This window comes from Corythoichthys intestinalis, chromosome 7 (assembly GCF_030265065.1).
Source record: "Corythoichthys intestinalis isolate RoL2023-P3 chromosome 7, ASM3026506v1, whole genome shotgun sequence".
Lineage (NCBI taxonomy): Eukaryota > Metazoa > Chordata > Actinopteri > Syngnathiformes > Syngnathidae > Corythoichthys > Corythoichthys intestinalis.
In genome coordinates this window covers 5848240-5873203 of record NC_080401.1, presented here as the reverse complement: position 1 = coordinate 5873203, position 24964 = coordinate 5848240, and the positions used below count along the sequence as shown (strand labels likewise).

General features: G+C 37.2%; 1 protein-coding gene across 2 annotated transcripts in view; it reads right to left on the bottom strand.

Moving 5' to 3' along the window:
• exoc2 (exocyst complex component 2) overlaps positions 1–24964 on the bottom strand; it is a 116647-nt gene that overhangs the window by 55519 nt on the left and 36164 nt on the right. For both annotated transcript variants that reach the window (XM_057840893.1, XM_057840894.1), the window contains exons 7-19: positions 20192–20272; positions 19113–19258; positions 17166–17247; positions 16993–17095; positions 15388–15506; positions 6439–6552; positions 5933–6057; positions 5778–5846; positions 5520–5677; positions 5323–5444; positions 2685–2746; positions 2455–2535; positions 1334–1393 (exon numbers count right to left, since the gene is read on the bottom strand). In XM_057840893.1, coding sequence (XP_057696876.1) covers positions 1334–1393; positions 2455–2535; positions 2685–2746; positions 5323–5444; positions 5520–5677; positions 5778–5846; positions 5933–6057; positions 6439–6552; positions 15388–15506; positions 16993–17095; positions 17166–17247; positions 19113–19258; positions 20192–20272 — 1322 coding nt within the window. The remainder of the gene's footprint in view (positions 1–1333; positions 1394–2454; positions 2536–2684; positions 2747–5322; positions 5445–5519; positions 5678–5777; positions 5847–5932; positions 6058–6438; positions 6553–15387; positions 15507–16992; positions 17096–17165; positions 17248–19112; positions 19259–20191; positions 20273–24964) is intronic.

The following is a 24964-nucleotide window of genomic DNA, read 5'->3' as shown; positions in this document are numbered from 1 at the left end:
TTGCTGATTACAGATGGGCTAATAATCAACTAACTCATGGTTGTTATATCCAAATTTGAGGACTTGCAACTCAATTTGGTACTCGAAGGTAAAAACTGTAGACTCCAATTTGAATGATCGTCAAGTTGACTTGCTTGTTAAGTGACTTGGTGCTTGAAAAAGGCTGACTCTAAATGGTGGTATGATAATGTCCTCGCCAGAGGGCAAAAAGAAAGGGAGCTGCAATGTTGTTTTCACTTGCTTTATTACCCGTGGAAATTCAATAACACACAAAAATATGTGGTTTGGTGTAGGCCACAACCAAAGCAAGTTCAACTGCTTCTAGACTTCCCATACATGTCTCACACTCAACACCCGTCTACGAAGTGTTCTATATACAACTGGTTAACACAGTCGTAATATAAAAGCTCTTATAGTTTACAGTACAGGGGCAGTTTACATGGCGAATCTGCGACACCAAGACGCAATGATTATGTTGCGTAGTGGCCTCGCCATTATACGGTGTCGGCGAAAACAGAAGGTGAAGACGCAAACCCTTGAATCCGGGCTCCAAAGTGGAAGGATTAGATTGCGGGGGCTTGCTCCGCATCCATAACAGTGGAAAGCTCTCGTGCCGATGACATGAGCACTCGCACACGCCACATTGGGCATGCGCAGCGCTGCTACTAAATATTAAAAATAGCAAACATGGCGGAACATCGGCTTTAATTTACTGTCTTTATAATATTTTTAATTTAAATGTTTAATGTTTCCATTTTTTGTGCCTTTTGAAATGAAAAATGTCATTGCTTGGAATGGGCAGGTACTGTATGTTGTATGTTGTTCCGGGCTGCGGAGGTTATTGGTGTAAAAGTGCATCAAGGCTGTCGCCTTGTATATCTGCACTGCCCCCTAGGGCCTGGCATGAATACTACATCGTTTTCACGCGGAATTGCGACATTGTTCGAATGGAGATGGTACCATATAAATGCAAATTGGAAATTTGTCGTATTTTGTCGGAGCGTCACCATGTAAACTGCCCCTTAAATCTAAATGTTTAGAGGTTGCAAACAACTTAATTCTCAATGTTGAATAAATATTACTAAATAATTTCTCAACAGAAAAAAATGAAAAGAATAATCTCACAGAAGCCCTTAATGGGCTTCTGTGAGATTATTCTTTTCATTTTTCTTTTCTTTTGTAGTTTAATACTGCAACAAATTTGGATATTCAAAAGTGAATGTATTTGTAATTCTTCATCTTTGTTTAAACAAGAAAAACACTTTTTAACTACCTTTACTTTTATTGCTGGTAAAATGAAAACAGTGTAGCATGTGTCACAACATTTATCTACCTTCATGATGCTCACGCAGAGGTCTGAGGCTTGGTCTTGAACTTGGTCCAGCTGTAGTATCTGCAGAAATATTGTGCATGAATAGAATATAACCTGCCCTATTTATTTATATTTTTGACTGAATAATTAGATTTACCATTGGTTTGGCCTAGATTAAATACATGTACAGTACGCCATTGTTCAGAAGTTTGGGGTCACCCAGACAATTTTGTGATTTGCATAAAAAGGCTATCACAAGGCTATTACTCTATTTTCTAAATAGTTCTTGCATAATTTCGACGTGTGCTTTGAGTCGTTGTATAGTCTTCTGCACCTTGCCCTGTATTCTGCGAACTGTTTTGATTTCTGCTGAAGGCGTTGAATTTTTCTGTAAATTCCACAAGTGTGGATTCCAGGGTAGACTAAATGTACTTTTGTAAGATTAACTTGGCTCCTATTAAGCCCTGTCCACATGATATGCTATGGTGTTGCAAAATGGAGAGATAGCCTTCCTTGTTCTCCTTTCTACCTTGTACAAATGTCCAACTTTATCAGCACCAAGCATTTGGTGGTCCTACAGTAGAATGCCAAAGGTCTGCAATGCTATATTTGCTTAAAATTGAGCATTCCTTGACGAATGTAAAGTTTGAAGGAGAAAATGATTATTTAAAAAGAAAAAAAAAATACTAACCTTGTCGATATCCTGCCTTTATTTTTTGAAATCATTTTGCAACTCATTTGCTAAATACATTAGGATTTATCATTAAAACAAAATTGTCTGGATGACCCCAAAAATCTGAATGGAACTGAATTAGGAATAATTGAAATAGGCAGCGTTATACTTTTTTGTTTAACGGCTTTGGGGTAAATCATATTTCTGACTCACTGAGTAAGGACAAGTCTAACACTATTTAATTGGTCTATTTGTAAAGCTGTGTCCAGCAACACGATAACAAAATGTCCGGTTCTAACGACAAGGTCTTTAAGAACGAAAGTGTAAAACAGTCACAATCATTATTAGTATTTTGAAAGCAGTCAGAACAATAAGAACATTTACTTGAATGCAGCAACCACAATTATACAACATGATGAGATAGATGATGACATATTTCGGCAGCAATGATTACTGTGATTACTCTTACATTTATCTCTCCTGGTTTAATCTCGAGAGGCTCCTTGAGTGATTGTAGCATCTGGACCACACACTGTTCAAACTGAGATGGCTGACCAAATCAGAAATAGAAGAGAAATAAATATATTAAAACACGACAAACAAAAAAACAAGCATTTACTGACTAATAATGGACTATTCAGCAAAGTAAAGAAAAACAAATTATGAATAAAAGATTAATGAAATATGGTGCATCTTTACCAGTTTAGTAAGTCCCTCGTTATCTACCACCCAGTCTTCCTTCTCGGCGAGGCTCCTGACATCTGAAAAGCACACAGATGAGCTCAACAGATGTTTTCTTCCAATTAAAGATGGGCCACACAAAATAAAAGGAAGAAGATATTAAGTATAATGCTGCTAATCTTTCTCTATTTACAGAGACATGTTGATGCTATTTGGTTTCTATGATTTGTTTCAGTATGTTGCAGAGCAGCAAAGCACGTGTATCATAGAAATGTAAAATTTCGCATTTGCATTTGGTTCTCACATATCCATCCATTCTGCAATTGGCTGGCAACCAAGATCAGTGTGTCTCACATCTCGCATCCTGCCAGAAGTTAGCTGGGATAGGCTATAGTACCCCTGCAACCCACGTGAGGATGAATCGATGAATAAAAGAAATCCATTGATCACATTAGGTTCTTTACTACATGTCCTCAGTACCTTCCCAGGTGAGCTGGATTCAATCATTGGCTATACATTACATGGACAAATTTATGCAGATTGACTGGAAATAAAAATGCTTTATTTACACACTCCATTCGAAATATTGTTACCCGATCAAGCAGATTCTGATAAAGATTCTATTTCGAACGAGAGTGGTGGTTATGTCAATTGATTATCAGATCGGCGTGGACTTATTCCAAAGTTCGGAACAAACTGTCATTACCGCGCATGTCTGATTGAAGACAATTTGTCTATATAAAGGTAGCCAGTGAGAAGCTTTAAACCCCCTGAAGTGGGAGCAAGCCAGTTGCAGGGTGTTTCTCAGAATCCACGAAGTAAATTTTAATGTGATTGGCCTCATTGAAATAATTACAGCGGCTTACGTAAAACCATAATGTGGTAAAAGAAAGAAAGCTCAGTTAAAATTAGGGGAGTCACAGGGTAGTTAAGTGAAAGCCAGTCACCCTCATATTGACCATGATCCCACAAGTGAAACTGAGGTTTAGCGTTTAACACTTCCTCTGTTTTTTAAATATACACAAAGGTTCAGTTATTCACCATAAGTTGCTTTATTTAAAAAGAAAGTATGAACAGTTTGATGTTTGTCTTGAGTTCTATTATGGTGCTCTTACATCTTTAGAACAAAAGCATTTTTGTTACTGTGATTTCTCAATGATAACCCATATCGGAGTTCGTGGTCACATTTTATACAAGTTTGGCAGTACCTAGAGCATCTGAAAAAGTTTTACTTCTTTAATCTCACCAATTTATATATAATATCTAATATTTATAAATCTTCACCACTCACTGTGAATCATACCATCACTGGTGCAGTGTATTTTTGCTTAAGTGTGCATTGTCTGTGGATATCTGCTATCACTGTCTCCAGTGTCGCCCAAGAACGTCGTTACTGACGACTAAATAACTATTGTAAGGATGTAGCTCATGCCATTAAATTTTTTTTTTTTAAATCTTCTGAAGTTGCTTCTGAAGAGTCAGTCTAAACTGTTTGAAAAAGCTTGAACTGGAGCAGAATTTTGACAGCAACACACAGGGGTTAGCAGATTATGGCGTGAGCAAATTAAATGGCTGCGTGTAATCTGTGTAAAAGTCAGGGTCAGTTTTTAGCAGTTTGTATACATATTAAGATTAGAATCTTAAAGTCTATACAACACCTAAACTGAAATCTTTAAATTGCATTAATATTAAGGGATGTACTGAAGTAAAATTCTTTGCCGAAACCAAAACCGAAAATTGGAAACATTTGGCCAAAAACCAAAAGGCCAAAAAATACACATGTATACAATTAATTTTTAATTTTTTTATGTAATTATTTTCTGATTAATGCCCTTTGCCTAGGTGTTGGCTCTACGACCCAGTAGGCTTGAGAATTTTAGTTTGAAAGGTGTCGATTCTGAAACCCCATTGGAGAGTGCGTTCCTGGCAGAAGTGAGCGTTTTGTGGCAAACTCGTGTCCAATAGAAGAGGTGCTGGTGTCATTACAGCATTCTGATCGGTGGACGGGGACACACACGTCAAAGCTGATGAAACCTTGATAAATGCGCTTTTTTGGAAGTTTGGGACACTCGAAAAATGAGTCTCACGCCTCCAATTGCTAAGATAAAGGAGATCTTGATGTACGTTTGTGTGGAACTGTAGTTCACAACAACAACAACAAAAAACTACCCATTCCCGTCAAAACTAGTAAAGCACTTTACAAGGCTATTATAATCCCTCCTATTCCTTAAAATAAGACTCGCTGTTGTGTGGAATGAATCGAGAGCCAGACTTCTAGCGGCAACAAAGGTGCTTTGATTTGCTGAATTCTTTAATGTGTAAACCGTGTGAATCGAATACAAAATGCAAGTCAAGATACATTATGAAATTTGAATCTGTTACTTTTTTTTTTTTTACACTGGAAAAGACTGATGTTTTTTTTTGTCATCCCCCCAACTGTAAAACTTAGGGGGCAATATCAAAAGAGAGCCTGTTTTTCCAGATTTTTTGGAAGAGTCCAGATTTCCAGTTAAACTATTCTCTTGCAGTTAAGTTTATTATGTGCTCTGGTGTACGTAATGTTCACGATTGACCAAATAGACTATGGGGGGGATATTGGAATTTAAAAATGTACATATTTATTATACTCAGTAATGTATGTGCAATTCTCTCTCACCATCTGTGGTGTGCAGCAGTGTCACCATGAGGCAATGAACTCTCAATTCCAGCAGCAGATCCTGGATCACCTGCAACATATCATTTGGGATCTCCAAGGCAGACAAAGCTTCATAACAACCCCTGTAGAAGAACCATCAGATTACAAAGCGGATTTGTCATTAAATATTCCCAAACCAAATATTTAACTCCATTCACCTGACAGTATGAATGATTTGCGTTAGCCATGTGCCAGTAATTTCTGTTTTGTTCTCCCAGCCTCCATAAAAACTTCGCTCCCCTTGTGGCAGTGTCGTGGGAAGGAGGGCCCCACGGACAAGCTTAACCAGCCGATTGGTCAGTTCCTCAATCATTTTCTACCCAAATGATATATACAGTTAATACATACAGTCTGCACCAAAGTAAGGTGAAAAGATTGCTAATTAGATATTTCTTTGAAACTTTAATACTACATACTTTGAAGTCATTCTGCTTTTGTCTTGCATTTTTCTTAGACTTTTCCACTTGCCCAGATTTCTCTCCAGTCTGGAGAAGAAACGAGCAGAGAAACAAAACTTTACTATTTGATATCTGAAGATCGTTGCCTGTGAAATGATTTCTGCGATACTTACCTCACTAAAAAGACTCCCATTCACATAAGAAATCCAAAGCTTCCAGAAGTTAGGCAGCTGGCCAATTACCACGTCTGAAAGCTTTTCTACAAATTGCACCTGCTGAGGGGTTTCAAAGCGCCAGTCTAAAAGAGATTAACATACAAGTTTTTTTATGAACCAACCAAGCAACCAAAATCATCTTTGACACTTCTAATTTTCTACACAAAACTTGTGGCTTCATGTTAAACAATTTGTATTTGAGTATTAACTATAATTTTCTCTTATAATAAAATGGAATGGTTGCATTACACTTGTGACAATTTATCACTATTTCAGTATAAAACGTTTGATTGTGTTTCCTCAATGCAATTTCTACAGTAAAACCCAAAACCCATTTCAAATACTTGAAAAATATGTTTCCATCATCATTTCCAATTCCTTTGAAATGAAGTCTAAACTTTAAAAATACAAGATCAAGAAACACGTGCATGTTGCGTGTAGGCGAAATGTGCAGTGGTACTCACTGGTTGGTTTAGTCATCTGCAGGCTACCGCCTCTTTTCAAAGATGAGGTGTGACTCAGCCTGCTGAGAGCCGAAGGACGGGAATCCCCCTCCAGATCCAGAGCTTCAACACCAACTATAACATGCAGCAATATGAAGAAAGGGGGCAGTAAAAGACAAATTAACTCAAAGGAGTATATGCTTCAAATCCAAAATAGCTAAATTCAATTCAATTCAATTCAATTTTATTTGTATAGCCCTCAATCACAACAGAAGTCTCAAAGGGCTTTACAGAGAAAATACTAAATAATACATTTTCACTGTCCTATATTCCTCCACAATCTCAAAAGGCTTCCAGGGTTAACAATTTTCTTTTTTAAACATTTTATGTTGTTTTGATGCAGTAATGAGGATGCCCTGTTGTTTCCAGTCAACCGCAAGATTTGTAAGAGTTACAAACATAGGTTTGCACCAGTTTTATTTAAAACGTGATGCCTGAGAGCAGAAATCCACCAGATGGCAACACGGAGCTATGAGTGTTGATAACCATTTAAACTCAGCAACTAACTTGGCTGAAGTGCTTACTTTTAAACACAAATAAAAAAGGAAAAAAAAAATTGATACAAGCCTCATTTTGAAAACATCGACTAAAGAATCAGTGACTGACTATAATATACAAGTGTAAAGGGTGCAATCAGGTGTGTTGTATGCAGTGTAAACATCCCTCCCGATGCTTTCAAGAGAACACACAAGCAGTTATAGCTTCTAGTCTGGACTTTCAGCCTAGTAGTTTTCGTGCTCTACTGCTACGTTCGCCGCGCTGGCGGATCTTGTTGCCCATGAAATAAGGTTGGAGTAGTTTGTCTTCAATAAGTAGTGCAAATAATAAAGTGAGCTGTGAGGACACTATTTTTTGAAAATAAATAAAAAATATGCACAACTAGTAGTATTAACCCTAAATCACATCTGATGAAAAAAAAAAAAAACAAAAAAAAAAAAACAACAACAATAACAAAAAACCTGATCGTTTTCTCTAATTTGAGGAATGAGAGCTTGCGTTGTTCCAAATGTGGTCTGAGAGACGTTGACGAGTGCATGTGTGTGAGAGGGGGCGAGGAACTGGAGAAAGAGAATTTACAGTCTCTCTGAATGTGCAAGCCATTCTCTTCATATAAAAATATACCCTAGATCAGGGGTCGGGAACCTATGGCTCGCGAGCCAGATCTGGCTCTTTTGACGGCTGCATCTGGCCCGCAGATAAATCTTTATCTAAAAAAAAAAGCTTTGTTACACTCCTTTGCGCATTGCGCGAAACGGCGACGGTCAGAGGTCATACGCTGGTGTTGTATAGTAATGACCAGACGTGACTTCTGCAGCGTATGTTAACTTTTTTTAATGCTCCGACAACACTCCCGCTCTTCGCACTAGATATATTCAAATAGCAACCTAGATGTGCTACGTTAGATTCCCCCAAGTCCCATGCCATTGGCTGCGTGAGCCCAGGGTGATCATGAGACACGTGGTCCATATACTACAACTGGCGACTAGAAAGCCGGTTCGCAGCGATTTTAGTGGGAAAGTGGCAGACATACATGTCGTTGTGTTTACCTATCTATTTATCTATCTATCTATCAATCGGATAGGCAACGCAGATGAGGCAGACACACTGTTCAAGTGGGGATGCCGCACTTTGCTGTTGGAAATAGCGGCCTATGTGTGCGTGTTATCAGGAAGTAAACTCGTTTTCAGTTTCGTTTTCCACGTTGTCATCTAACTTTAGAAACCCTTTTGAGAAGATGGCAAAAAGAAAAAAAGACGAGGAGTATCGGACTTTTCAACAGGACTTAATGCGACACCGTTTTTTTCTCTTGCTTTGGATGAGTCAACCGACGTAAGCTATTTATCGCAGTTCAGCATCATTGCAAGGTTTTGACTATGAAAGAGACAACAAGAGGGGAGGATTCATTCAAGTCCTTCATTGAGTTCGGTAAAGAAAAAAAATCTACCGATGGATAAACTTGTTTCAGTGTGCACTGATGGCGCTCCGTGCATAAGTTTCTCAACGCCTACATGAAGCGTACCTACAAGGCCATCAGCAAAACCATGCAGCACCAGAAGTCGTACTAATGTTAAAAAAAAAAAAATACTCATCATTGATTAGCAACAGCATCACTATGTTATTAAAAAAAAAATCAGAGACTTATTGTACTTTAAAAGTGTTGAAATTACACAAAATGCACACATTTCTTGTATTTTTAGTTTTAAAGATATTGTATTGCTGCTTTCACGGAATTACCGTATTGGCCCGAATATAAGACGGTGTTTGTTACATTGAAATAAGACGGAAAAAGTGGGGGTCGTCTTATATCCGCGGTCTAGACGTTTTACCCATTCACGAAGCTAGATGGCACCAGATATCATTGAAGTGATGTTCTGTCATGACAGATCTCAGCTACACTGAAGTTTAACCAGTTTGCATTATTTTATTGCAATGTTTTTCCTAATTCAGATTTGTTTCAATACTACAGTTACAGTTAGACTTCACTTTGATGGTTAATGCAGTTTTTGCAATTTTTTTGTTTTATCACAATAGATTGGTTTATTTACATTTTAAAAACCAGAAGCCATTCATTTAAGAATGTGATTGCACTTTAGTTTACAGATTAAAATATTCAGGTATTAAGATTTGAATGAGGCAAAATAAAATGCTTTTTCTCTCAAATATATTGTTATAATCATTTGTTTCAGATGTACTGTAATTATTTTCTGTATAAAAATTAATTTGGATGTTCAAAAAGTCTTTTTTCAAACTTGAGTCTTGAAACAGAAGGGGTCGTCTTATAATCAGGGCCGTCTTATATTCGGCCCAATACGGTACATTTAAAAATATGTGGTGTTCTTGGCTCTCTCAGCCAAAAAGGTTCCCGACCCCTGCCCTAGATACTACGGCTGAAGGATATTGGAAAAAACTTACATTGCGACTTTTTGGGGGTTTGCGATATAGATTAAAATATAAAAACTAGAAGAATTTTCACCAAATGACTTGAATAGCTCTGTTTAAGAAGACTTTGGATGACTCATCATTTTTTTGTATGTCCCTGACAAAAGTCTTGTCGCTTATCCATTTTGTAGGAACAATTGCTAATAACCATGACTCTGTGAGGCATGCAAGACTGCTTTGTTTGATGTTCCTGATGACTTCATCAATAAATTGTATGAATCCTTGCCGAACAGCATGGATGCAGTCCTTCAAGCCCATGGAAGTCATACAAAATATTGAATTTGGATCTCACAGCACCACTACTTAATTCGCCTATGTTATGTAACATATTTTTGTATTTGAAGTACAATTTTTGTTCAATTTTCACACTACTTTCTATAGGCGACAAAACATTTGTCTTGCCAAAATTTGACCTTTATGTCTTCATTAAATGATAAATCTTTTTTCAGTGAAACAAATATATTTTTGCACACTCAACATCATTTGGGAGGGCCTTAGCTTTCATATGAGCCATTTCTGAAACCAATTGAACAATTAAAAGTCAGGTTATTAGCAATTGTTTCTACAAAATGGATAAGTGACAAGACTTTTGTCAGGGACTGTAGTGTATTGCATTCAGTATTTTATTAGACTGATTTTCCTTAGTTTTCCCCCTTGCTTTTCTCATTTATCCTTGTATTCTTAAATTTTCCTTTATTCAACATTTTTCACCATAAAAATGCTATCTTAATTTCAGTAATTATTTACTGTTGTGTTATAGATTTAATCCAGGCTAAGGTGGTTGATCTGTGAATGAAGTTTGATGTATATTAAGGGATACAAGAAGCCATGTCTCAGCACACTTGCTGCTTTTATGAAGCAAAACAAAAGTTTCAGATAAAAATAATAATCGCACATCCTGCGACAGGACTATCGTGCATGCGCACATCGCGATGGCGATATTCAAACGATATATTGTGCAGGCCTACTACACGCTGAACTTTAATCATCATAATGTTATATCCCATGTGCATGTACTGTGTCTATTTAAGAGGTAAAGGGATAACAATAAAATACTAATACATACTAACTGAATAAACAAGTGACATTGGATTATTTATCATGGCACACTTCATATCCTATGGCACACCAATGTGCAACTGCACACTGGTTGGGAATCACTTGCCTAGGCAGCATAACATTACTTGTTTACCAAACTCTACCACTCCAGATGACTACTAAATGCATTCAAGTCTTCACCCTCAGTATCACTTCTGAACAACTCCATCAACTCTGGGAGTAGAGGATACATCTAGAGAGACCTTCACATGGCTGCCAGTGTGGAGAAGAAAAAAAAATATATATATATGAGTTGCACTTGCAAGTCCAAACTATGGAAAAGTGTGACATAGTCCGGAAAAGAAGATAATATCTTGTTTTTGCGAGATTGCAAAGCATTTCTATCTACTACAGAGATAGGTTCCATTGTAGTTATTGGAACAGGAAATCTTAAAAGGTGCTAAATTCACACCCTTCTAATGTAGTACTGATTGCACCTAACCATAACCTCATGTCTCCTTGTCAAATTTCTGAACACCAGAGTCCCTCCAATTATTCGCTGACAAACGTATTTTCCTATGAACTAATTTTCCAACAAATTGTATTGACATTGGCAGAAGAAGCACTGTTGAGGAAATAGGAGAACGGCAGTCCATAATTGAATCAGGCACCATCAGATTGGGAGCATTGGGGTTCAGACATACGGAGGCAACTTGAACTGTGGTATTCCTTGGACTTACTTTACATAGGTTACTGAAGAAACACCACCTAAACAATGTGTTTGATGCTAATAAAAACATCGGTAAGACTTCATGATAATTATCCGTTTTACTAGTTAATAGATCATTAGTAAACTGTTGATAAATGATTTATTGTTGATTTGTGAAGTATTTGTTAACAGTTTGTTAAGCATTTACAGGGTGTTCTTAACCTAAAACACATTTTGTGTAGAAACTAGGGCTGTCAAACGATTAAAATTTTTAATCGCGTTAATTACAGCTTTAAAATTAATTAATCGTAATTAATCGCAATTAATCGCAATTCAAACCATCTATAAAATATGCCATATTTTTCTGTAAATTATTGTTGGAATGGAAAGATAAGACAAGATGGATATATACATTCAACATACGGTACATAAGGACTGTATTTGTTTATTATAACAATAAATCAACAAGATGGCATTAACATTATTAACATTCTGTTAAAGTGATCCATGGATAGAAAGACTTGTAGTTTTTAAAAGATGAATATTAGTACAAATTATAGAAATGTTATATTAAAACGCCTCTTAATGTTTTCGTTTTAATAAAATTTTCAATCAAAAAATAAACTAGTGGCCCTATTCTGTCCTTTTTTTTCAAATTTGTAAAAAAGAAAAAAAATATATGTGTAATAAGCGGTCTAATATCTATAACCCTTGCTAAATCCTTTTTTTTTCTTATGGAACCTGCAGATGCATGAGTTGACTTGCATCCGATTTTTTGAGGGCTTATGGAACCTGCAGATGCATGAGTTGACTTGCATCCATTATTATTATTTTTTTTTTTTGAGGTAAGATATTTAGAAATTCTGAAATAGTCTCAAAATCATGAAATTCTAAGTATCAAATGTGATACATTTGGCAAGAAGGGGTTAATCTTATCAGTTTTCAGGTAAAATTACGACTGTTTTCATGGAGATAAAAAAATATTTGAGGAGACCGGCCATCTTACCAAGCCAGTTCACTCACACGCACACCACGCTCATATTTTTCTATCATTTTCTTCTTAATTTCAATGGTAAGCGACACCCTTTTCCTTTTTTCACCGCCTGCACCAACCTTCTTGGGACACATGTTGATTTCTCTCACAAGAAAATCCACCAAAACCCTTTTATTTCAGTTGTATTTAAAATATTTCAGTTATTTTTGTCATTTTATTTATTTTTATATTATATTTATATTCATGTTGATGATTCAATTTGCAAATATGTTGTGAAATTTTTTAAAAATCCTGTTCAATGGATTTTTCTTTAACCCATACATCTCAAAATAACACATTTTAGAGCTGTAATTGCAATACCATTATACCGTGAAACTGTGGTGTTTTTGCTCAAGGTTATCATACTGTCAAAATCTTATACCGGCACATGCCTAATTGTATGTCATGCACCCTAACCCCTGTAAGCGTTTTTATGCGCGCCTGTCGGTTTGTAAATCGACATAAACAACCCCTCTTGTTCAGAATAGAATTTTGATAGGAATGGGCTTGATTGGGTCAGAATATTCCAATGTGTACATTATAGCTAATGATGGTCATTTGTCATCTGTGGAGCTGTGATTTCATGATCGGAACTTTTAATCAAATGGAATTAGTCTGTGGTCATGTCATTCAACAGATGAACAAAAGTAGGGCTGCAGCTATCGATTATTTCAGTAGTCGATTAATCTATCAGCTAGTTAGTTTGAATTATCGAGTAATCGGATTAGGAACATCTAATGGTTGCAGAATAAATTGTAGGAGATTATAAGACAAAGGCTTGCTAAAATAGCACTTTCAAAAGTGCATTAAATGCAAATAAAATAAAAAAAGTTTCTTCAAACTATGCAGGATTGCACTTTCATTTAAAAACAAATTAAAATACCCACGCTTAGCCTCAAATGGTATAAAATAAATAAATAAATGAGTGTCTAAGTACAACAAAAGAACAATTAGCTAACTTGCATAGCAAAAGTCTGCTAGCTTAAATGCTATAAAATGCTAAAGTTTTTTTGTTCTTTTTAAAATGCTCATAACAAATCATTGAAAGACATATTCCCACAAAACAGCTTAATTTAACTATGAAGTAAATTACGAATGCATTAAGAAAAACATTCGCTCACACAAAAACTAACCTTATGTTGGTCTTAACAGGGTGCAGCTGGATTCAGCTATTTTAAATGAGGGTTATGTCATATTCACTAGAGGTGGGAATCTATTGGCACCTAACGATTCGATTACGATTCAGAGGCTCCGATTCGATTATAAATCGATTATTGATGTTAACCCCCCCCCCACACCCCCCGCGTTTTTAATGTTTTGTACAGTAGTTTCAAAATTGTTCAAAAATCCTCTCAGGCTAAACCAAACTAATATTTCAGTATCAAGTTAACAGTTAAAAACAGTATATAAAATACTCTCGTCCCATTCTGTATTAGCAGCTTTAAACTACATTCAATCAATTTTGTGAATCAACCGTTAAAGTTGTTAAAATTGCTCCCGTTATTCCATAATTTCCCTTCTTTCAACATGTCAGAGTTTTTAAACTGTTTCATCTTTTAAAGATGGACTCAAGTTTAGATTTTCTTGATTTAGGTGTATTTTAGATAAAACGTTAATTAGGTTCGCTACAACAGAGCTTTCTAGAGAAGTCTACTGCTTTAAGATGGCGGCTGTTAACAACGCGGCAACTACTAAACGGCAAGTCTGTCATTTTGCATCTAGTTCTTTTTACATGTTCTAACGCCGCCGTCGTCTGTCGATTTGCATCTAGTTCTACATATATGTCATATCTACTATAGCCGTATGTGACCATATGTTTGTAGCAACTAGGAACTGGGCATAGTTTGAAACAGCTGTCGGCCGCAGTCAGGTATTATTGTTTTCTTTTTTATATCTAGCGGCATGAGTTGAACATGATATTTACTCTCGGTCCTTTCCTCATTGCGTCCCGAAGACCGCGCTGACTGTGTCTTAGGTCTGCTTTACCTGGAATAATTTAATAATCGGAATTTGGATGTTTGTGAATCATTCTCGAATCTTTCACGGCCGAATCGCGAATTATCTAAGAATAGGACATTTTGCACGCCTCTAATATTCACTGTTGCTAAATGCAAACACTTTCAAAACAAACCATTACAATGGCACTAATTAAACGGATACTCGAAGCAGCAAAATTTAATTCGAAGCTTTTTTCTGATCGAATTACTCTAATTAATCGATTAATTGTTGCAGCACTAAACAAAAGAAAAAGCTAAAAAGTTTTCCCTCAAAATGTCTGATGAGTTAAATGAGATATTTTCATATATCTTCATAAAGGTATAAAGCTTGAAGTACTTGGTGCTCACAGTCTCATAATTGAGCGTATATATGTGGTTGATGAAATCACCAAAAATGCCACACACTATTTTTAAAAGCACTACAGAATTAACAGGCAAAACTACGCCTACCGCTATATGTAGTGCCAATGCTTGAGTGCTGGCAACAGAAAAAACAGGATGGAAAATAAATATGACGGACGGTTAAACATAGAAGTTGCCTTTAAATTAATTCAACACTTTCTTCTTTTCATTGACATAAAGTGTATTGGTTACGTCACACGAAAAACATAACCATATTTACCGGTGCAGAGGTAACGGGTAAAGCAACCTCCTGTTTGTCTGAACCCCAGAAATCCTCATTTATCTTAGCATTAGGCATGTTTATATTCCAATTGCACTGACTGGCGCAGCCATCCGCTTGCAATTTTTACTCCAGTGCTTTGAATGCAGTATAGTGCATGTGGAAGTGTACATATGTGTGTGGTTGGTGAATCACTGGTCTTTCTGGACAACCACATTTTTGTGCTGGCAGTTTTAGTTGGGGGTAATTGTTTCAATCCATCTATGACGTTGTATGTGAATTTGCACGAGATGGACTACATAGAGGAAGTCAAGCCCTGAAACTTAAACCTTACAACCATGCTTAGTCGCTTTTATCTTATTCATACATTCAAGAAAAATAAACACATGGACCCCGGGCCCAACAGGCAGGCTAGGGAGGTTGACGATGGAGTAGAGATGTCGACCAAGGTTGGTACGTTAGAGGCAGCTAACTTCTCCTAACTTCTGACTCTCTGACATCTTCCAGCTGCCTGAATGTGTTTTGTTTTGTTTTTTTTAACATGTGCAAGGCAACAATGTGTGTTAGTTACCTCTGTGACCACCAAGAAACTCATCTTTGCAGTCTTGCATCAGTTGGAGTATCCATTTGTGCTGAGCGTAGATGCACTGCCATGCTGGATCACCTGGAGCATGCAGGTCAGACAGGTATCTTCACAAGGAGACAAAAATGTATGAAAGAATTAATATTCATAGGAGTAGATATGTACCATTAAATTTCATAGGTCATATTGTTTTATGTGTCACAATCAATGTCACAGGTATTGAGTCCTATTTTTGGCAATATGCTGCAAACATGAACAACTTAGCTGCACTATGAGTCAACTTGAACAGAAAAAAATATTTGATCTCCACGGGTTAACCCAATCAATCAAAAGTATCCGACTAATTTTTAGTACCCGAGGAATTTTGACAACCAGAACTGAATGTTGTGTAACAGTATAGGATCCTGACCAACAATATTAATGTCATGAAGTAACCAGACCAGTCACCTAAAAAACCTAAAAACCTAAATCCAATTTTGAATTTGTTGTTGTAAAATTACATTAGCGTAATTTTTCGACTATAAGGTGTGCCTGACTCTAAGACACACACACCAAATTTTACAACAAAACTGTTTTTGTTCATATATACTGTAAAAGCTGCACTGGACTATAAACAAGAGTTATCCAAATTGTACTGTGGGATATTTACACAAAAAGACAGGTAGCCAAAAAACCTGTAAAAAGCCATTAAACAGCTGCTCTGCACTATAAACCGCAGGGTTCAAAGTTGCTTATAGTCCAAAAATTACGATAAATATAAATGCTTTTTCTGAGGTAACACAGAAAAATGAAGCATTTTTGGATCTAACATCATAAATGAATAAATCAAACAAAGCGTATTAAAGAAATCATCTACAACCCCTAGCAAAAAGTATGGAATCACCAGTCTCGGACGAACACTCACTCAGACATTTTATCATGTAGAACAAACTCAGATAAAAAGCTTGAAAAAATAATGAATTAGTTCAAAAGTGCAACTCTTACGTCATTCAGAAACACTAAAAGAAATGAATAAAAAACATTGTGGTGGTCAGCAAATGTTACTTTTATAGAGCAAGTGCAGGGAACTATATATGGAATCACTCCATTCTCAGGAAAAAAATATGGAATCATGAGAAACAAACAAAGAAATAACAATCAAAACACATCTCTAGTATTTTGTAGCACTACCTCTGGCTTTTATGACAGCTTCCATGACAGCAGTATACTATCATATTAATTCTAGGTAATTTATATTTTTTTGTAATTGTTTTGAATCATGTTGGAAAGTTAACATTCCATTCTTTTGCTGTAGTTAATGCTATCGGCATTTGACCTCATTGTTCATTTAAGATTTATTATTGTTATTTACGTGTTTATTTGTACTTTAAAAAAAAGAATTTAAGTGTTCCAAAATGTTTTTGTGAATTAATAAGTGTAAAAAAAACTTAATTGCTTGATTTGTAAAAATAAAATAAAAAAAAAAATAATAATAATAAATTAGTCGACTAATTGTTGAAAAAAAAAAGTCTGCTGACTAATCGAGAGAATAATAGTTGTTTGGGACAGCCCTGATGTGCACTAATGTGACATAGTATGAAAAAGCCAGAAAACCTGATATATCTCTTCTGATCATGCAGTGTTGAGGGAGTGTGCAGCAATTTTTCTAGAAGTAGACTCCTGAGAGCCTTGATCCTCGTCTCAACCTCTGCATAGACTACAAAGCAGAAAAAGAAGATCATTCCATTTTTTCTGGGGATGACACAACTGGCGGCATACGAGCTTACCTTTTTTAAAAACAGGGACCTCTGTATTGCCAAAAAGAGATTTTGCCTTCTCGTAGTCATTTATCACCACATCGTAATCCCCCTGTAAACACAGTTTTGAACCCAACTCTACATTGTGGAGCCACTCATTACGTTCACATTGTTCATTAGTTATTACACAGTCCTAAGAATGTACTGAATGAAAAATAACTAACTAATGACTGATAAATAAGTTAAAATTATTAAACAGCGTATACTGTACATAATTTAAGTAAAATTAACGTTTTTCGTAGATGCACTGGCACTAAAGTTGGTTGCATTAAAATTTTGAATTACAGTGGGGCAAATAAGTATTTAGTCAACTGTCAGTTGTGTTCTCCCACTTGAAAATATTAGAGAGGCCTGTAATTGTCAACATGGGTAAATCTCAACCATGAGAGACAGAATGTGGAAAAAAAAGAAAATCACATTGTTTGATTTTTAAAGAATTTATTTGCAAATCATGGTGGAAAATAAGTATTTAATCAATACCAAAAGTTCATCTCAATACTTTGTTATGTACCCTTTGTTGGCAATAACAGAGGCCAAACGTTTTCTGTAACTCTTCACAAGCTTTTCACACACTGTTGCTGGTATTTTGGCCCATTCCTCCATGCAGATCTCCTCTAGAGCAGTGATGTTTTGGGGCTGTCGTTGGGCAATACTGACTTTCCACTCCATCCACAGATTTTCTATGGGGTTGAGATCTGGAGACTGGCTAGGCCACTCCAGGACCTTGAAAAGCTTCTTATGGAGCCACTCCTTTGTTGCCCTGGCTGTATATTTGGGATCATTGTCATGCTGAAAGACGCAGCCACGTCTCATCTTCAATGCCCTTGCTGATAGAAGGAGATTTTCACTCAAAATCTCTCGATACATGGCCCCAGTCATTCTTTCCTTTACACAGATTAGTCGTCCTGGTCCCTTTGCAGAAAAACTGCCCCAAAGCATGATGTTTCCACCCCCATGCTTCACAGTGGGTATGGTGTTCTTCGGATGCAATTCAGTATTCTTTTTCCTCCAAACACTAGAACCTGTGTTTCTACCAAAAAGTTCTATTTTGGTTTCATCTGACCATAACACATTCTCCCAGTCCTCTTTAGGATCATCCAAATGCTCTCTAGCAAACTGCAGATGGACCTGGACGTGTACTGGCTTCAACAGGGGGACACGTCTGGCAGTGCAGGATTTGAGTCCCTGGCGGCGCATTGTGTTACTGATAGTAGCCTTTGTTACTGTGGTCCCAACTCTCTGTAGTTCATTCACTAGGTCCCCCTTGTGGTTCTGGGATTTTTGCTCACCGTTCTTGTTATCATTTTGACGCCACGAGGTGAGATCTTGCATGGAGCCCCAGATCGAGGGAGATTATCAGTGGTCTTGTATGTCTTTCATTTTCTAATAATTGCTCCCACAGTTGATTTCTTTACACCAAGCGTTTTACCTATTGCAGATTCAGTCTTCCCAGCCTGGTGCAGGTCTAGAATCTTGTCTCTGGTGTCCTTCGACAGCTCTTTGGTCTTGGCCATAGTGGAGTTTGGTTTGTGACTGACTGAAATTGTGGACAGGTGTCTTTTATACCAATAATGAGTTAAAACAGGTGCCATTAATACAGGTAACGAGTGGAGCCTCGTTAGACCTCGTTAGAAGAAGTTAGACCTCTTTGACAGCCAGAAATCTTGCTTGTTTGTAGGTGACCAAATACTTATTTTTCACTCTAATTTGGAGATAAATGTTTTAAAAATCAAACAATGTGATTCTGTTTTTTTTTTTTTCCACATTCTGTCTCTCATTGTTGAGGTTTACCCATGTTGACAATTACAGGCCTCTCTAAATCTTTTCAAGCAGGACAACTTGCACAATTGGTGGTTGACTAAATACTTATTTGCCCCACTTTACATTCAACACTGCAGTTTTTCCAGTTCAGTGTACCTTCTGGATGTTGCGTTCAATGTTAAGCGGCAGGTTGAAAAGAAACTTGAAACGTTGAAGGACATTGAGTGCATTGCGTGTGGAGTCAGCTTTGTCTTTCCGTCCCAAAACCTCTTGGAAAAGTGTATCTGCTGTGTCACTTGCTCCTGTGAATCAGCCAGAAGCAAAGATAGTGTTAGTGTGAAAATAGTTTGGGAAGCTACTTAAGTAATGGTGTTGTTTTCGTTAATGATGATAACGCAAATATTTGGTTGTGGAACATTTGTTTCATGACGATGATGCACCAATCTAAAAACGGGTTTTGATGACTGTTACTTAACGAGATGATTGCCAGTTTTCATCTGACGAGACCAAAATGCTACATAGTTTCTGTCATTTCTTCACAGTTGCGTGACACTTTCTTATTGTACGAGTGGTTTGTCAGCTTGCATCCTAGCCGTCACGCATGTGACACCACCCGACCCGTAACTTTTGAGTGGTGATTAACAACAGCAGCGACGAGTGCGAGGATATATGGTATTAAGGTGTTAAGTTTTAACGAGTCATTTTAAGATATCATAAATATACAATTTCATTCAGTAAATATTCAGCTATAATTTTAATATTTATTTTCCGCATTATTTGTGGAACTGGAGCGCAGAGTCCAGGCTAATATTTTAGCTTGTTCACGCCCCTAACTACAGAATAAATGAATGAATGTTACGAGAAGAACATTTGGACATTTTTCATTACGCAGCACGTGCTTTGGTCTGTATTTGAACTGTGTAAAATGTGTACTAATCTGTCAATGTTTATTCAAAATTGTTGGAAACCTTTATTTTTTTTTAAGACTAAAACCTCTGAATTTTGACAAACAACATTAAAACTACACAAAAACTTTTTGTGCATTTGATGACGAAAACTTGACAAAGGCTAACGTATTTTGAAAGGACGAAAATATTACTAGTAATTATTTTAGTCCAAAGGCGTGAGACGAAAATTAAAAAGGTGTTCAAGAACAGCAATGTACTATACATTAATTCAATGAAAGACACACTTAAATGAGTAGGTTTTTTTCTGTATTTGCACAAAATGCCTACTGTTGAGTATGACTTCCAGGCGTTGGGTCATTGATCCCTCCACTCTTTCAGTACCGTCCGAATCCTGCCTCTGGTGGATAGCTGGAACACATACAGAATATATAATAATATAATACAAATAATAACTGTGTTTTAAAAGGACGTAGATAATGAATCAAGAAAAAATATAATATCTGAAACGGGAAGAATAAATCACAAATAAGTTTAAAAAACATTTTAAGAAGTTTAAAGATTAAACAAATAAGCTGAAGCCAAGTGTAAATGGCAGCGACATACAGACTCCACTTAATTTATTATGATAAATGAGTCCCCTTCGTGCATAAGTTCCCACACAGGCATGACCTTACATCTGAGCTAGCTGATCAATTCACCAAACCAAATTGATTAACAGAAGTTTTGTAGTGTATACTAAAGATGGGGAGGGCCGATCCAGCCCGAAATGGCGGTATCGGTGAGTACCAATAAAGAGGGCGCCGATTCCGTTCACCGTTCAACCCCGGTCAATTTATCTCGTCTACTTTACTTTTATTGTCTTTTACCGAAAGGAAATGGCGCAGTAATTTGAGACCTGTTTCAAAAGTAGGGTTGCCACCTTTCCCAGAAATAGAAATAAGGGACACCCCACTCGCGCCCAAAGCCGTACAGGCGACAAAAAACAGGGACATCCCCAAAACTCCTTAAATGCGTAGAAATGTATCTATTTATATGTATTCCATATTGGTTCAATACAGAACGCAACTTTTAACTCCCAATTCGGAATGATTCCTTATTTCAAAGGACAGGTGGCAAGCCTATTCAAAAGTGCTGTAGAAGTAAGCAAAGTAAGCTAAGCTAAGTGGCTAAGTGTGTGTTGCTGCTGGTGCACAGAGAGGGAGGTTAATAGAGAGACAAGATGTTGTGGTCAATTATTATTAGTTATAATTTCATGAAGGTTGCACTGTTTGGCCTTTGAGCCAAAACTCAGGGTTTAAAAACGTTTATTCATTATTCATTCATTAAAAGTGTGACAATATCTCGATACAGCAATATATCGCGATATTTTGCAACCCGATCGATTAACGATATGCTCCCGCCAAGTATCGATACTTTTATTTGACATATTGGCCATGCATGGTAGTATGAATGTTGTAAACTGCTCAATGTTTGTTGAGCAATTCCTTGGCGGTCCACTAGGAGCGCTCAAGAGTGGCGGTGAATGTAAAGTGCGCTCAAGTCATCTAGAGAAGAAGAGAGGAAGCTCCAAGTGGGTTGAAAAAAATGAAAAAGCTTCGTGAGAACGGTGGAGGAAAAAGTGAGAAAAATATTGCTAAAAATCACAAATGTGGACACACTTTAGATTTTACACCAACAAGAAAGGAAGTAAGGTGAACAAGGACTTTGCTGTATGCAAGAATTGTCTAACAAACATCAGGTTCACTGGCAGCTGGTGACGAAGTAGACACAGGATTTCTTCACTGCTTCGCTTTCATCACTTGAGGTAACGCCGGTAACACACCAGCAACGTGAACGTCGCGTCAACAATCTCGCCGCGATTACGCTTCGGAACGCGGCCGTTAAAGTCAATCAGCCAATGCACACCAGTCGCAGTGCGTCCGCGTGTTAGACGCGTCCCAGAAGCGCTAAACGCGACGCACGCGAAAAGAACAGCAGAGTTTGTTTTTTGACACGAGACGTGGCCCCCCCTGCGTCAATACGACTAGGTAGGATCGGGCAGGCCGGAAGTCACTCGTGTAAAAATACTGTGGATCCGGTTGATTTTCAAAATAATATGCAATCATAACTTACAATATAAATAAAATAAATTAAAATGAGCTAAAACACCTGTAATTAATACGAATAATACACAAATCCTGCTACACAATTATATTAATTTCTGCGTGGTGCTTTAACTTGAGAAAAAACATCAATAAAGCTTAGAAAAATGTTTCATAAGGAAAAAAATGATTGAGGCATTTAATTTGTAAAATACATGTTAAAATCTTTGTCATTGGGATTGCTTTTTGCTTTAGCACATGACTTCTTTTTTCTTCTTTCTTTCAAAAAGAAAGCTGGCCAATACGCGGGGTCTGAAAGGCAAAGTGTTGTTCTTTTATTACCTTTAAATACCCGCTATTCTCGCGCGATCTTGCAATCCTCGCGTGGACCGATCGAGCCACTCCACAGATGCGCTGCTCGTGAAACACGTCCTATGGAAATTAACGCCGAGCGTCACTGGTGCGTTATTGCGGCGGGATCGTTGATGCGACGTTGACGTTGCTGGTGTGTTACCGGCGTAAGAAGGTTTTGCAATGTAATTGAGTTTTTAATTTACATGTATTATTTTGATAACATTTGGTGTTGAATGATATAAAATAAACCAGGGCCTTAAACTGGATGATAATGAATATTGAATAAGCCTACATGAATTTACTGATTTTGTTGATATTATTTGAGAACCACTTTCCATCTAGTTTACTACACAAACTGTTATTACTGCCATTTTGATACAATAAGCTATTAAAATGGCTTGAATAGCTTCCAAGATATATAAGGTGATGTGCATGATCATTAATATAGCCTATATATTCAAAATAGGTAATTATTGCATTTTTTATTTATATACATTCAATTCATATTTTAAGTCACTCAATACTTCCAAAACAAAAAAATCAGGATTTCAACTCAAAAGCTATTAAGTGGCTAATATTTTTTGTTTTATTAGGGCCCGAGCACTAAGCGTGCGAAGGCCCTATTGTTTTGCAAAGGATTTTTTTTTTTTTTTTTTCCCCCCAGGGCAAATGAAAACGGCCAATTTGGAGGCCTAAACATGCACGAAAAGTCACCAAAATTTGCACATACGTGAGGAAAAATTGTAAATTTCGATAATTTTGCAACGTTGAAAAAAAAATGTAACAAAATGGCTCAGTGGCGCCCCCTTGAAATTTTAAAATTGGCCTATAACATTAGGGTCTGTCAACGTAGAGCAATGAAATTTGGGGGGTCTATACCTTGTCCAAAACCGCTCCAAAAAAGCATTTACACCCATATTCCAAACCCAACAGGAAATCGGTTATTTTGGATCAAATATGAAATTTTTATCGATTTACAGGGTGCACATTTGAGACCTTTACGCCGAGGGAGTTAGTTGGATCATCTTCAAAATTGGTGAGACTGTTCAGGAGACATATGAGATCTTAAGTTTTTAAAATGGTGCGTTTTCATTCAAGGGTCTGACCTGGGCGTGGTGCCAAAGTCGGCCATTTTTTCAGCAAAATGACAAATTCAGTAAATGACTAATAGTTCCTTGACACAACTTTCAATCTTTTTCATATCTGGCATGTATGTGCGGTATCCCACCCTTAACACGAGTGCATTGAAATATTACCCATTAGGCCTAGCGCCCCCTAATGAGAACAGAAAATGCCTTTTTTTACGAGACAGGTTCCTCCTCCAAGGGAAAAAAATCTGTTGACCTCAAACCTGCATCAGGGAAGCCTTAAGACCTGTGTTCAGGTGCCTGATGAAATATATTGAGGTTTCGTTGAGGCGGAGGGGTCCAAACAGGAAAGTGAAAATGACCGTCAACAATTTGTCATGCACAAAACTTTGAACAGTCATAACTCAGCAGATATACAACATATCTGCGCCAAACTTCCCTTGCTTGTTGAGAGCCATACCCTGAAGGGTCTTGTAGGGGTCATTTGCATCAACTCTACAGTGCCAACTAGTGGCGACAGAAAGGAGTTTTAAAAAAGGCCTTTCCTATTGGGTTTTTTCAACGTAGAGCAATGAAATTTGGGGAGTCCATACCTTATGCAAAACTGCTCCAAAAAGTCTCTTGCACCCATTTTCCAAATCCAACAGAAAATCGGGTATTTTGGATCGAATGTGAAATTTTTAGCCATTTGTAGTAGAGTTTACATTTGGAGGCCTGAACATGCACGAAAACTCACCAAATTTTGCACATACTGTATATGCGGCTTTGCGTGTATTTGGATAATCTTGCGACGTTACAAAAAAATGTAACAAAAGGGCTCAGTGGCGCCCCCTTGAATTTTTCAAAAAGCCGTTTCCTATTAGGTTTTTTTAACGTAGAGAAATGAAATTTGGGGAGTCGATACCTTGTGCAAAACTGCTCCAAAAAGTCTCTTGAACCCATATTCCAAACCCAACAGGAAATTGAGTATTTTGATCAAATGTGAAATTTTTATCAATTAACAGGGTGCACATTTGAGACCTTGTCACAGAGGAAGTTAGTTGGATCATCTTCAAAATTGGTGAGACTATTCAGGAGACATAAGAGATCTAAATGGTGTGTTTTTATTCACGGGTCTGACCTGGGCGTGGACCTAAGTCGGCCATTTTTTTCGGCAAAATGACAAATTCAGTAAAAGACTAATAGCTCCTTGACACAACGTTCAATCTTTTTCATATCTGGCATGTATGTGCGGGATCCCACCCTTAACACGAGTGCATTGAAAAATTACCCATTAGGCCAAGCGCCCCCTATTGGGAACAGGAAATGCCTTTTTTTTACTAAATAGGCTCCTCCTCCAAGGAAAAAATATATATTCACCTGAAACCTGCATCAGGGGAGCCATAAGACGTGTTCAGGTGCCTGATGAAAAATACTGAGGTTTGGTTGAAGCAGAACAGTCCAACAGGAGAAGTCAAAATGACTGAAGCCATTTCGTCTCACCACAAGTTTTGAACAGTCATAACTTCTACAACATATCTGCGCCAAACATCTCGTGCTTGTTGAGTTATACTCTGAAGGGTCCTGTAGGGGTCATT